The sequence below is a fragment of the Cyprinodon tularosa genome, unplaced genomic scaffold (assembly GCF_016077235.1).
Source record: "Cyprinodon tularosa strain WSP-4 unplaced genomic scaffold, ASM1607723v1 ctg239, whole genome shotgun sequence".
Classification (NCBI taxonomy): Eukaryota; Metazoa; Chordata; class Actinopteri; order Cyprinodontiformes; family Cyprinodontidae; genus Cyprinodon; species Cyprinodon tularosa.
Window position 1 is genome coordinate 1,468,078 of NW_024038892.1, and position 13,192 is coordinate 1,481,269.

A 13,192-nucleotide genomic window follows, 5' to 3' on the forward strand; every position below is an offset into this window, starting at 1 on the left:
TTAGAAACACTCCCTCTTTTCCAGCTGAAAAAAAACAGGCAGCAAGAAGTTTTTGTTCATTACCTCTCCCCAATCTTTCCTCTCCTTTAGTATCTTTTTTTAAATGCTTGGCGAATGCCACAGTTGACTTGACCTAGAATTTTATGCAATTGACCTAGATGAAGTCACCTTCAGCTAAACAGCTATTTTTGTCATGTGCAATCACATTTTAAATCTAATGAGGTTGTGGAGAGTGATGTACTCCACATCCCACTTAGGATGAAGCATTTAATGTTAGTGGGACAGATGGTTCTGTGTGTCCTTATGTGTGTGCATGTATATTTATGCGTATGTTTAGTGGGGGACCACAGGATTAGATCTGATCAGTGCAGCTTGGCCACTTGTGCACAGAGAGCATTGCAACAACGGATTAGGGAGTAAACTGATACTTACTCTAGCAGGAAGCGAAAAGTGGCAGATAATCAACCTATCCCCTCTTGTTGCTTCTTATCCTCTTCACATACCCCAGCAACAGCAGCCACCCACCTATCCCACTGCTCTCATCTCATCTGTCTGTCATCGGCCTTCCAGCCTTGGCCACCAGATTGTCATGCAAATAGTACCCCAGGCCTCTGTGTGCTGATAAGAAGGGCCTCTCATTTTACAGGGCTTTGTTTTCTAAATAGTGATGAGCTGGGCTGAAGAGAGCAGGGGAAAGGGGCTCTGAGTGGTGGCCTGAATAGGCCCTCTCACTGTGGCGCCCTGGGGAAGACTGGGTTGAATGAGGCTCATTCTTGGAGATGGGTTGAGGAGTCATGTTCTCAAGCAGGAACCAGGTTCGAAGTGTTGACAGAGCCTGATATATTTCCTCTATTGCTGCCGTCTTGAGTTTTTTCCAGGATGAACTTTCTCTGTCCAACTCCACCCAATCCTTACTGCTCAGACTCAATGTCCGTTTTTTGACACCCCACATGGTTTGCCCTTTTTTTTTTCTTCTAATGGGGTTGTCAGCGCTTGGTCTGGAACCTCATTTGCTGTTGTTATTATTGGATAAACAGCAGTTCATGGCACATTCACAGGGTTTCTGCTCTCTCGCTGACCCCACTGCTTTGTTATATTCTGGCCAGGGACATATGAGAACTGCTGTAGAAACATTTAGTGGGCGTAAACTTCAGGTTGCAGATTGATTTGCACATTTGGCTCTGAGATTGCCCTAAAAGCTAATAGAAAACATATTAGCAAGGTAGAACTTTCAAAGCCGGAATTTGAATGGATTCTTTATAGTCAAATAAAAATGCACATGAAAACCAGATGTTTCAGCATTGGGCAATAAACTAAGAATGTCTTCATATTTCTGTGATTCTCATTAATGAGGTTGTACAGCACAAGCCACAGCATCGGCTGAAAAAGTGGAAGTGATGGTCAACTTGGTCTTGAACGAGACCTTTGCTCACTGCCAGAACCCCATCCCCCCTTCAACTCTTTCCCACTGCTGCTTTTTTCCCCCCCAAGTTCTTCTTTTTATACCTCTTTTTTATCCTTTTGAAGTCTCCTCTCTCTTGTAAAAAGGCAAGCTGGTGGTTTTGCCTCAGTCTTAAGGAGAAAACAAAGAAGGAAGGGGATTGTAGGTTAAGTTTAGGCAAGCCCTCTGTGCTCCTCATTGAAGGTAGGGGGGGAGGCAGGGGCAGTAAAAGTAAGAATTTTAGAGCCTCTCTGTTTTTCATTTTATGATTGGCTTTTTTATGGGTTGGAAGCCACAGCTGGTGGTGTGAATAGCTGCCCAAGGTGACCGAGTCCCAATAAAGTGCTCGCCAGCCGGGCTGGGGCCTCCAGTCCAGCCATGGGACCGCCTTTATAGGCCGTCTTACGAGCTTAGGCCTCTGTTAAAACCTTGCAGGGCTGCACTGAGGAATTTAGGGCCAGGAAACAAGAGAAAAATAGGGTTTATGTGTCAGGGGTTAGTGGGATCCAGAGATGGGGGTAGAAGCTAGAAGGTGACCAAGGGTGAAAGTGTTTTTTGCCCATGTGTGTGCGTGTCGGAAAATTGTGGGTGGCTTTGAGCTGATGCAGGCCAACATGTGTGACAAAGATCGGATCCAGTATAAGTGCAGCAGCTTGTGTTTCTCGGGGGAACTATGGAACCTTTACATCACACATGCATTCACAAAACACCCTGTAATGCTTTGAAATGTAATGACGTGTAATGTACCATAGAAGGTGTGTGACCCGAGCAGAAACTGACGTCAGATGTTCGTGAGGCCATTCACAGAACGTGTGAAAGCCTTTGGTCTTGTTGTGGAAATGTTTGTATCTCTTATGCATCCAAAGGAATTGTTGTTAGCATAAGGAATGAAGAGAAGCAAGCTTTGACTTTTGGCTTCAGTAGCAAATTCTAAAACCTATCAGACTACATGTCAATCAATAGTGCGTCTGCTTACTGCTGTAAAAGATAGTTTACTCTGGGACTGTCAGGAAGTCATTATCTCTTCATTCAACTGTGTTCAGATTAATCAGTGATACAGCCTAGTTGCCTCTGAGACTTGAAGTATTTGGAGAAGGGGGTAATTTTTGTGCCAGATACTTATCTGTATCGTATCTCTTTTGGGGTGCCTTACTTTCAGAATACTTTTAGAATTATTCATTTACATCTCCTGCTGATTTGTAAAGTGAATTTTAGGCCACTACTTTTACTTAAAAAAAAAAGATGGATCTGAACATGTAGACAAGATATCTGGACTTAAACTAAAACAATCAGAACAATACCAGGAGTCCCTTTTGCCTCAGCCCACTTTGGATATAATTACTTAAGCACCAAAACAACAGTAGAGCATTTCTTTTATGTGTAGTTTCACATCCATCTTGCTTTGTTTTGACTCTGTTTGCATTAAACTTTGAATGCAGTCTGAAGAGGTCAATGCCTGAGAGATTTTTGTCACATCTCTGTCCATGACTAAAATCTCTCTTGATGTTTTTTTCTGTGGGATGGTGTAGCCTAAAAAATAATAGTGGAGTAAAACCTGATGGAAGAAATATATCTTTGAAATATACTGAGTATTCTAGCTGGATTTTTATACTTCAGCCCTAGAGTAAATGCCTCAAACTTTAGTCTTCGAGGCCCGGTGTCCTGCAGCTCTTCATGTCATCAGGTACTACAGAGTGCTGCTAATGAATTAATTCAGATGTACCGAAGCAGATGCACCTCTATAAGTTAAAATACACCAATCTTGAGGACTAGAGTTTGATTATTTTGTTCTAAAGATTTAAAACATGACTTGCACTTGTGGTTTGGCGCTGGAACTTTATGAACAATCTTGAACTGGTACAATAACACTAAGCAAACTGAGGCTATGTGATTTGCTGTGTATATTCTCCCATAAAAGGTACATTTGATTTAACAGCCAGGGATGTTCATAGAACATGAGCTATTAAAGGTTTAGGACAACCCGTTTTATTATAGCTGTAGTGGTAGAATAATGACCTCACAGATCTATCTCAAACTTGACTCTGTAATAAATGGCTTGCATTTATTATACTTCAGCTTGAGGCAGTTTAAACAAGATAAATGTAGATTTTTAAAAAGTATCACTGAAACAAATGTTGTTTAATTGGGCCTAATGATGAAACACCAAATGACTTGAACTTAAGAAGAAATTCTTGCCTGCTTGTCATAGATAGTTTATTTAGAGACACTAAACTACACACTTCAGCTGTATGAACAGACAGTTGATCTGCAGTTATTTGTAGACCAGATAGTAGTTCCAGGACAACAATTAATGACAGATTACATCTTCTTTGTCTCTTTCCTCCCACAGCGGTGGAGACACAGAGCACCAGCTCAGAAGAGATGGTACCCAGTTCCCCGTCCCCTCCTCCCCCACCTCGTGTCTACAAACCCTGCTTTGTGTGCCAGGACAAGTCCTCGGGGGTACCACTACGGGGTCAGTTCCTGCGAGGGCTGCAAGGTGAGGAGGACCTGTAGGACCTACTTAGCTTCACTTCTGCTCATCTCATACGTCTCTCAAACTATTTTAATGTTATGCTAATGAGAGGAAAAGCAGCAAGTTAAATGTCACATCCTCTCTTTGATAACTGTAGTCTGCATATTCTTTTTTTCCCTTGCCATCTCACTCTTTTGTGTCTTGCTTCCTGATGCTTCAGGGTTTCTTCCGTCGCAGTATCCAAAAGAACATGGTGTACACCTGTCACAGAGACAAGAACTGCCAGATTAACAAGGTCACTCGTAACCGCTGCCAGTACTGCAGGCTGCAGAAGTGCTTTGAGGTCGGCATGTCCAAGGAAGGTAGGTTCTCCTAACCTCTAAAACCAGCTCTGAGTTGAGCCATTAGGGAACTAAGCAGAGGGCTTTCAAGGGTTCACTAAGGAATGATCGAGTTGATTTAAAACAAGTCTGATCTACCTTATGCTAACAGAATTTAGAAACCTTCAAACTATTGTCATTCTACGTATATATCTAACAGAACACTGGGAGTTAGACAACTACCTCTATCACCCAATGTAAAAATGAAAACAATTAAAATTTCCTAAAATTGCTGCTATGATGTTTTTGTGGTTTATCCCTCTGAACAACCACTGTTAACTTCAGCTTCTCAGATCATCTAATTTGCATTTCTGCTAAATAAATAAACCATTTGTAACTTCTTAATGAAATCTTTTTAAAAAAACCTTAAACCTTACAAGTATGGTTTAAGCATGTTCCATATTTTTTATTTAAGATAAACACTTCTTTAGTTAAGGGAAAAAACGGAAAAAAATCACATGGTGTGTTAATCATGGTGCTGAAGGGTAATTAAATGTCGCTTTATCTCAAATGTTGCTGGTTGTATGGAAACATTTGATGTCATGCAAAGATCAAATTACTTGGCCAGAGAAATGACCCAATTTTCCCTTTTATTTACTTCTAAGCATCATCTCAACATGCTGTTTTTCTCCTTCAGCGATTTCAATAGTATCCAGTGTCGGCTTATTAATCAGCCGTGAAACTAATTTTATTTAATGAGCAATGCAATCATGCTAAGTTAATCATCCTGTGGTTCTGTAGCTGGTGGCCAGTGGCTTTAATTAGAAGTGGCCTCTCAGAACTAATTCTGCTTCAGGTCCCATATAAGCTTGAGACATCTCTATGCAATACACTTAAAACTCACAGCCAACATGGAGTTATGTGTGCTTGACTGAAGCTGCTCATCGGCTCATGTTCAGAAAAAGACTCTGGGAAAGTATGCAGCATAGAAACACAGAAGCAGATGATGAGTCCTTCAGGGGTGGTGATTGGGGTGAGTCTGGCATTGCATCAATCATATGACTAATCGCTTCACAAAATGAATCTGATTTCCTGTTTCGCCACGAAAACCTCACCCCTCTGGCTGACAAAAACACTGTCTTCATTCATGTAGAAAAACGCAGGAGAAAATATGATTTAGAGCTCTCACAAAGAAAACCTTAGCAGGATTCATTACTTTTTTCAGTATCAAAAACCCCACTTTTGTTCCCTTTTTGTTTCACACTGTCAGTGGCAGTAAGTGCCAGTTTCTTGCCCTTTTGCAGAGCCCAGGGAGACATGTACGTGGGTGTAATGTTTGTGTGGGATGTGTGTTAAGACCGGGATCACATTGTGCTTCTGCTATTACTGGATATCCTGAGAGGAAGGAAAGTATGGGAGGCGGAGGAGGGAGAGAAGGCAGAGCGGACTGGCTTGTGTGCATTCGGTGGACAGATTGATCGACATGGAAGTGACTGGGTGATAGGAGGAAGATAGACGGTGTCTGTGTTAGTGTCAGTGGCTTTAAGATCAGCTTCTGGTGCTGCTGAGTTATGCTTTCCACTAGTGAATGTGGAAACCCGAGGTGCAAGTCATTAAAGAGATAGTCGTTACTCTGTTTCAGATATTAGATATTGTAAATGGAATAGATTCATTTTTTATGATTACTACCAAATTGTCTGATAGGTGGAACCACTTAACCTCTTTTTTTTTTTTCTCCATGTAGCGGTGCGTAATGACAGAAACAAAAAAAAGAAGGATGTGAAGGAGGAGGTGGTGCTACCAGAAAGCTATGAGCTAAGTGGAGAGCTGGAAGAGTTGGTTAATAAAGTCAGCAAAGCTCACCAAGAAACATTTCCTTCACTTTGTCAGCTGGGAAAATACACCACCGTAAGTCAAACCCATGTCCAAAATTACATTGCTTAACTAATTAAGTCCCCATTAGGTCATTTGCATTATGTCTGAATGATTAATGCAACATGTAAATGTTTTTTTTTTTCTTGCTTCTTGTTTGATTGATGACACATGGAAATGTGTTGTGAGGCTCTGGCACCTTTGGTCCTTTATGCAAATAGGGTTGAATATTTTCTGATAGTAATACATAATGAAGTGGCTTTGCTTTTTTGTATTCAGAACTCCAGCTCGGACCACCGTGTTCAGTTGGATCTGGGTCTCTGGGACAAGTTCAGCGAGCTCTCCACCAAATGCATCATCAAGATTGTGGAATTTGCAAAGCGCCTGCCGGGCTTCACCACACTCACTATCGCTGACCAAATCACTCTGCTAAAGTCAGCCTGCCTGGACATTCTGGTAAGGAGTTACTTTTTGCATTATGATGTTCTCAACACTATGTTTGGGAAATAAAGGGAGTGAAATAATCCTTGCTGAGATTATGCTGGTATCTGGTGGATGAAGGTGGTACTGCAAGCCCATTTTCCCAGAAAGAACTCAAAAATCTAATAAAAATATTTTGGGCATCATAGATCTTTTTTTGTTTATGATTTTAGTTTTGGCAATCATGTCTGTCATATGATTACATCATATTTTACACATTCATTAACGTTTTTCCTCTCTTTGATTATAACTTGTAGATGCTGCGAATCTGCACACGCTACACCCCTGAACAGGACACTATGACCTTCTCAGATGGTCTGACTTTGAACAGAACTCAGATGCACAATGCTGGCTTTGGACCACTCACAGATCTGGTTTTTGCCTTTGCTGGCCAACTTCTACCCTTGGAGATGGATGACACTGAAACTGGTCTCCTTAGTGCCATCTGCCTTATCTGTGGAGGTACTGCAGCATACATATGCATGACAAATCAATGAGCTGCAAAGAAAATTTATTTTTTTTCTTCTGCTTAAACACTATAAAGAGTTTAAGTATTCATTGCAAAAATATCTTTTAATATTAAATATATAAGTATTTATAAGTATTTAAGATGTACATTTAGAATATTAAATGTGAGTTATATCCTTTTTCAGATCGCATGGATCTTGAGGAGCCAGAAAAAGTGGATAAGCTTCAAGAACCTTTACTTGAGGCTCTTAAGATCTATGCCCGCCGGCGCCGCCCCAATAAACCTCACATGTTCCCTCGTATGCTGATGAAGATCACTGACCTCAGAGGGATCAGCACTAAAGGTCAGTCATTATACCTTCATGGCTACAGTATCATCTGGAGCTAAGTAAGTAGAAGCCCAATTTGAGCCTCAGGTTGGTGCTGAAAGCTAGAAAGTTTTTATTACAAAGTCACTTTTCACCTTTATTTCAGTTAGGTTGTCATAAAACACAGAGGGATTCAATATCACGGACAGTCTGTTCAGATGAAGGTTGAAAAAAAAAACAATAATAGTTTATGCAAATGAGATCATATAGTCAAATTGATTCAAAGTTTTCTATCTAAGGAAAACCAGTTGATTGCATCAACTCATTGATTCAAATGCAATCCCTCACACTAAGCATGCTTGTAGCAACAGTGGAGAGGAAAAACTCCCTTTTAACAGGAAGAAACCTCCAGCAGAACCAATCTTCAACATCTATAAACAAGGGTGTTGATGGCAGCAGCACAGCTGATATTTCTCTCCAGGATGGTTTCACAGCCAAACAGAAACAGACCAGATGAAGCTACTATGAGAAAAAGCAGAGAGAGCATAACGTTAGAGATTGAACTAACAGATTCTGCAGAGTGGGAGATATTTATGGCGGTGTAAGTATCCGGCTTGTGCTAAACATGCCCTCCTACAGTCAGCCAGAATATTAGATTTAGGGGAAAACTGCATAAAACATGCAGACGTTGTGTCCGCATGTCTAATTCCCACAAGCAAAACGGAATCTTTAAAAACAGCAGCCTACTGTGCTCATTTTTTCATAGTCCTTGAACTTTAACTCTAAATTTCACAGAATTGAACTAGTACTGTATTTGATAGACCAATGCAAAGTAGTGCTTAAAGATGCAAATGATGGATGTTTTTTTTCCTTTTAAATAAAAGCCTTGTGCTTCTGAAAACTGTGGCACACAAATTTATTCAGGCACTTTTACTTTGATGGTTATTTTTTTAAACCCTACAAGCTCAACCATCAGAGGTACCCAATATATCAAAAAGAGCCCATCTGCAGGTAGTTTATTCTTAATGTAAGCATAGCTCTTCTGTAAAGGATTCTAGATAATATTAATCAACAAACAGCATTATGGAGAGTAAGAGAGAGAGCAGGAAGGCCAGGTAGAATGTTGTGGGGACATTAAAATAAAAGTTTTCAAAATAATATCCTAACCTTTGAAAATATATGCACTTTCCCTTCCATTATTTAAATTTAAAGATTTTTCTATGGAAATATTTGCTGTAGGGATACATTTGTTCAACAGGGCAAGGAAAGCTCACATTTTTGCCTGGAAGCAAAATGCAGAGCAATCCTGAAAGAAAAAAGGTTTTGTACAATAAAGACTACAAACTGGGATTAAAAAGAGATTTTTCAGGGGTGTTCTGCATCATATTTATTTGACTGTGAGTGTTTAAAGGGCATTGGTTGCAGTGCTTTGTCTGTACAGCTATACTCTCAGTCTGTTATTTGTTAGGGTTTCCTACTACCATGAATCATTTCCCTCCCCTTTTTTAAAATGATCCTTTTTTGGACGGGTCTCTTTCATAAAATTCTAATATCCATGCATCCACATTTGTGGCTTTAATGTGAAAAAATGTGGAATAGTTTAGAGGTTTTGAAAAACCTCTTTCTCCACTTGATATTACTTCCTCCATGTTCTTTGATGTGTCGTACATGTGGACATGATTTAGAAATAATCAATTGAAATAGAATATTTTTTATATTAATAGAACGAAGAGCTGTTCAAAGTGAACCATTTTTAAAATGTTTGTATTTCTTAAAATCAACACAATAGTTTCCTTCACTCCTATATATTTTGCATACCTACATGTTACACTAAATCATGTGATCTCTGTATACAGGTGCCGAAAGAGCCATCACCTTAAAAATGGAGATCCCAGGCCCAATGCCTCCTTTGATCAGGGAGATGCTCGAGAACCCAGACGCATTTGAGGACCAAACGGAAAGCAACGAGAGTCCACAGCCCCCACCACCGCCGCCGCCGCCACCACCGGCTCTGGTTGTAAAGCAGGAGGTTGAAGATGAGGACGACAGCTGGGGCACAGAAAACTGCAGTGAGCCATCGCCAGAAGAGGAGGACGAAGATGAGGATGATGACCTTGGAGATGAAGAGCGAGACAGGGGCTCGGACAGTGACGGGGAACCCTGGGGTGTTTTGGATACCTTAGATGGGTCGAGGAAAGGCCTTGTAGGGAGGGCGCAGTGAAGAGAACATTTCATGCTCGTATAGGCTCTTGTTATAAACACATGCAAACATCCACACACACAATATCATATAGACGTACAACAAAACCTCACTCACTGTTCTTCCAAAATGTAAAAAAAAAGAAAGAAAAGAAAATGCTGGCCTTTCCTTACTCCCTCTGCTCTCCTTGCTGCACATCACTGTGTCCTCCTATTTGGAGCACAGCAGAGCCTTAAGTGTACAGACACTTCTAACTCAGGCCACATGGTCCATGACACGGAAACTGCAGAAGCATAAAGTCAAGAAGAGGCAGCAGTAGACCATATGAACTCTTGGCTTGGCCTCGAGGGAAGTTAACATGACAAAAGGAACGTAACCTCTTTAAAAAGCTAAATATTTCCTTTCTTTGCTACTATTGTTCTTGATATCTAAAATAGGGGGACAGCCAAACCAGATACCAGAACTGAGCAGTTGAATTCTGATGGATTACAACAAGCACATTATAACAAAAGTACAGGGCAATACCAAATTGAGTATGCTAACCTTTTTTATTTGTTTGTGGTTATTGCTTTTGAACATTGGTTTCTGATTGTTTTTTTCTTTTTTTGTTTAAATTACTAAATAAGTTCATACATATCTATATAATGTCATATTTTGTCTTTCATGTGTTTATTATGGCTATATACCTATAAATTCCTTTGGCAATTTTTTCATTTAGATTACTTTGGAAGACATTCGGAGGGAAAGAAGCATCAATACAGCTGGCTGAGTCTTCCTTATTATCTGTAGAAGCTCTATCTTAGTTTTTTGTTTGTTTTTGGAGCAACATGGCTTGCTGCAGATCTCAATGATAATCATACAGAACTAATATTATGTTTGCAGTGACCCAATCGGTTTCTGTTATCAGGGAATTGCCATTTTTTTCTTTTTTGCTGCCATTAAAGCAATATGTGCAGGAAGTATCTTTGTGCCAAAGTTAGGGAAAGTCAACCTTTGAGAATAGGTTTGACTACAGGCAGGGACTCCAGCTACAATCAGGTGTTACTCACACTAAAGTGCTCACTTTTGACGTGCACTAGGAACACACGCTCAGTTATGTAAACAACTTACACACTTTCATTGGACTTCACTTAGTAAGAGATGTGCCACCATGGTTTAAACTTGACTGCAAAAGTAGCATTTTAGTCTGCAACTTTGGCACATCTCACCCATTTAGGTTAAATCCTTTATCTCTTAACATGATATTCTGACCTTAGCATGTCAGACATGGGATGCAAAATGAAGACATCTGAATTAAGGATATATTTTCTCTGACTGGTGACTGTCTTGCAGGAAACTAAAAACTATCTGATATGTGAACGTACCATACAGAAGTGCTTCCAAGCTGCCCTGACAAAAGCACTCCTCTTCGGTGTGGAAGTTGTTACTGTAAGATGAACGCTTGCTGGTTTTAGCAGCAGTGTGGTGTTTGAAAATGATGCCTAAGGAAGCACAAAATCTGTCAGACGCTATTTGAAAGGAAATTTTTCACCATTCATCTACTTTGCTTGGACAGAGCGCTAGACTTCACTGTGTACCCAACAGTTAGTACTTTTACAGCATTGTTTGTTTTGTAATCAAATGCTTTTGGTACAAGGAGTAACCTCCTGCAACATGGTGTCAAAGTTAGTGCCCACCTTTGAGGAGTTTTGTAGGAAATCTGAATATGTAACAGCAAATTATTGTAAGTTATTCTTTTAGAATTCATTGTCATTCAACAGCAGGACATGCTTCATTTAGAAATTATAAGAATCTGGGTCTGCCTTCTCTAGGAGCACACGCGAAAATTCATGTTTAGCTGTTCTGATGGTGCAGATCGCTAATAGAAGATGCAAACTCTGCTTTTGAACTCTAAACTACAGGCCTGAGGTTTGGAAGGGACTTAATGTTTCCTTGTAGAATGCCTCAATTTATAATTTGTATGGATTTTGCCATTTCTTTACTGCACAGTAAGACAAAGATTGATCAACTGTTTTTGGAGTTGACGTTTTCATTAATGTTGGCAGAGCCTAAAGAAAGAAAGAGTTTATGGGTTTAGATAAGGAGGAGTCACACCATCTGTGCAAAGATATAAAAAACTAAATACAGTTTACGGGGAAAGAAGACCTCAAAAAGCTGATTATTAAAAAAAAATGTATGTTGATCGATAACTTAACACTATCTATTCTGTAGAACAATGTATTAGTAAAACTACATTGAGTCTGTGGAAAGTTAATCTTGCTTTCAAGCATTTGGCCTGCAGTGGAGTTCATAAACAGAAATCTGAATCACCTAAAGTTAGAAGAGGCAGGTCTGGACCTTTTGGAAATTGCAGATTAGAAATCCACCTTTAAAACTCCAATCAGCATAGTTAATCCACACATTACCTTAGACTCAATCATCGACAACATAGTGGCATCAACATAATGAACAAAGACAAATGCAGGATTTTCTTCAGTTTTACTAAAACATATTTTTAATCAGACTCAGGGCTTTTCAGAAAGGACCAAACACTAGATGCTCTTATGGCATTCTAGAAACAGGCAATATTTATGTGTGTATTTCTAACTGTGGATTAAAAGCCCCCATAGCATAGATGCTAGTCTGACTCTCATCACCACCCTCACCGAGCATCTGTGCAGCAAACTGCCTTCTGATCTCAAAGCCATTATCTCATCTTGTCTTCTAATGTATACTCCCAACTCTTATTGAGGGAGAGGAATGTGTGTTCTCATGTATCAATTCTTAATTGCCAAAACGTCAGAATGGGCGATTAGCTGGGAGACAATGGCTGATGTACAGTGCAGAGGTTCTTTTTTTATATTATTATCTCTGTTTAAAGCAATATGGACATTCTTCTAGTAGCAATGAGACTTGCCATCTGAACATAGGCAGGTCTCTTTGTGTGTGTTTGTATGTGTGTCTTTGGTTGTATGTACATGGATGCTGTTACATGTCTTTGGTCAATGGGTGAATGTCCTCAGCATGGTGCTGCCACAGTCTTGTGTGGCAACCTCATCCTTCCTTTCTCTGCTGGGCTGTCAAGATGTCAGTAATGGTAATGCTGGCAGAACATTGAGATTATGTTGTTTTCTGTATTTTGTTTTGTCAACATGGCCAACATGTTGCCAATCCTCTGTTTATTTCAACTCTTGTCATACAAAGAAAAGCCATATAAACAGTAAGAGGCACAATAAACTACTTTTGTGAGAGTTCTAGCCTTTTTATTGCATGTTTTGCCCGTTTCAGGAATGGTGCCTCAACTTTTCATGCAAACTTGTTTTTGCAGTTGCTACTGGGCTTAAGCAGTAGAGGGAGCTCTTGCACTGTTACTCCCAGGCGTTGGTGCATGCAGCCTCAAAGACTTCATGGAACAGCAAACAGGATAGGAAGCTCCTACTAATAAATTACACCCTCCTGCAGAACAAGGACATCAGATAACGGTCTGCTCCCAAGATCTGCTCTCTACTCTTGTAGAGAAGCAATGTTTTCCCTTCAGCTTTGTCTCACGAAGACCATAATGACATGTATTCATTAATATGTAAGACATAAATTGGGGACTAAAGAGAATGTAAGTACAACACTAAAATGAAAGAAAAATGGAGGGAA

At 40.0% G+C, this 13,192-nt stretch overlaps 1 protein-coding gene across 2 annotated transcripts in view; it reads left to right on the plus strand.

Moving 5' to 3' along the window:
• LOC119785021 (retinoic acid receptor gamma-A) overlaps positions 1-12,795 on the plus strand; it is a 40,321-nt gene extending 27,526 nt beyond the window's left edge. For both annotated transcript variants that reach the window (XM_038287401.1, XM_038287400.1), the window contains exons 2-8: positions 3,792-3,941; positions 4,138-4,279; positions 5,982-6,145; positions 6,389-6,565; positions 6,847-7,051; positions 7,243-7,401; positions 9,222-12,795. In XM_038287401.1, the coding sequence (XP_038143329.1) occupies positions 4,168-4,279; positions 5,982-6,145; positions 6,389-6,565; positions 6,847-7,051; positions 7,243-7,401; positions 9,222-9,586 (1,182 nt within the window). In that variant the 5' untranslated portion in view covers positions 3,792-3,941; positions 4,138-4,167 and the 3' untranslated portion in view covers positions 9,587-12,795. The remainder of the gene's footprint in view (positions 1-3,791; positions 3,942-4,137; positions 4,280-5,981; positions 6,146-6,388; positions 6,566-6,846; positions 7,052-7,242; positions 7,402-9,221) is intronic.
• Positions 12,796-13,192: the final 397 nt, after the last annotated feature.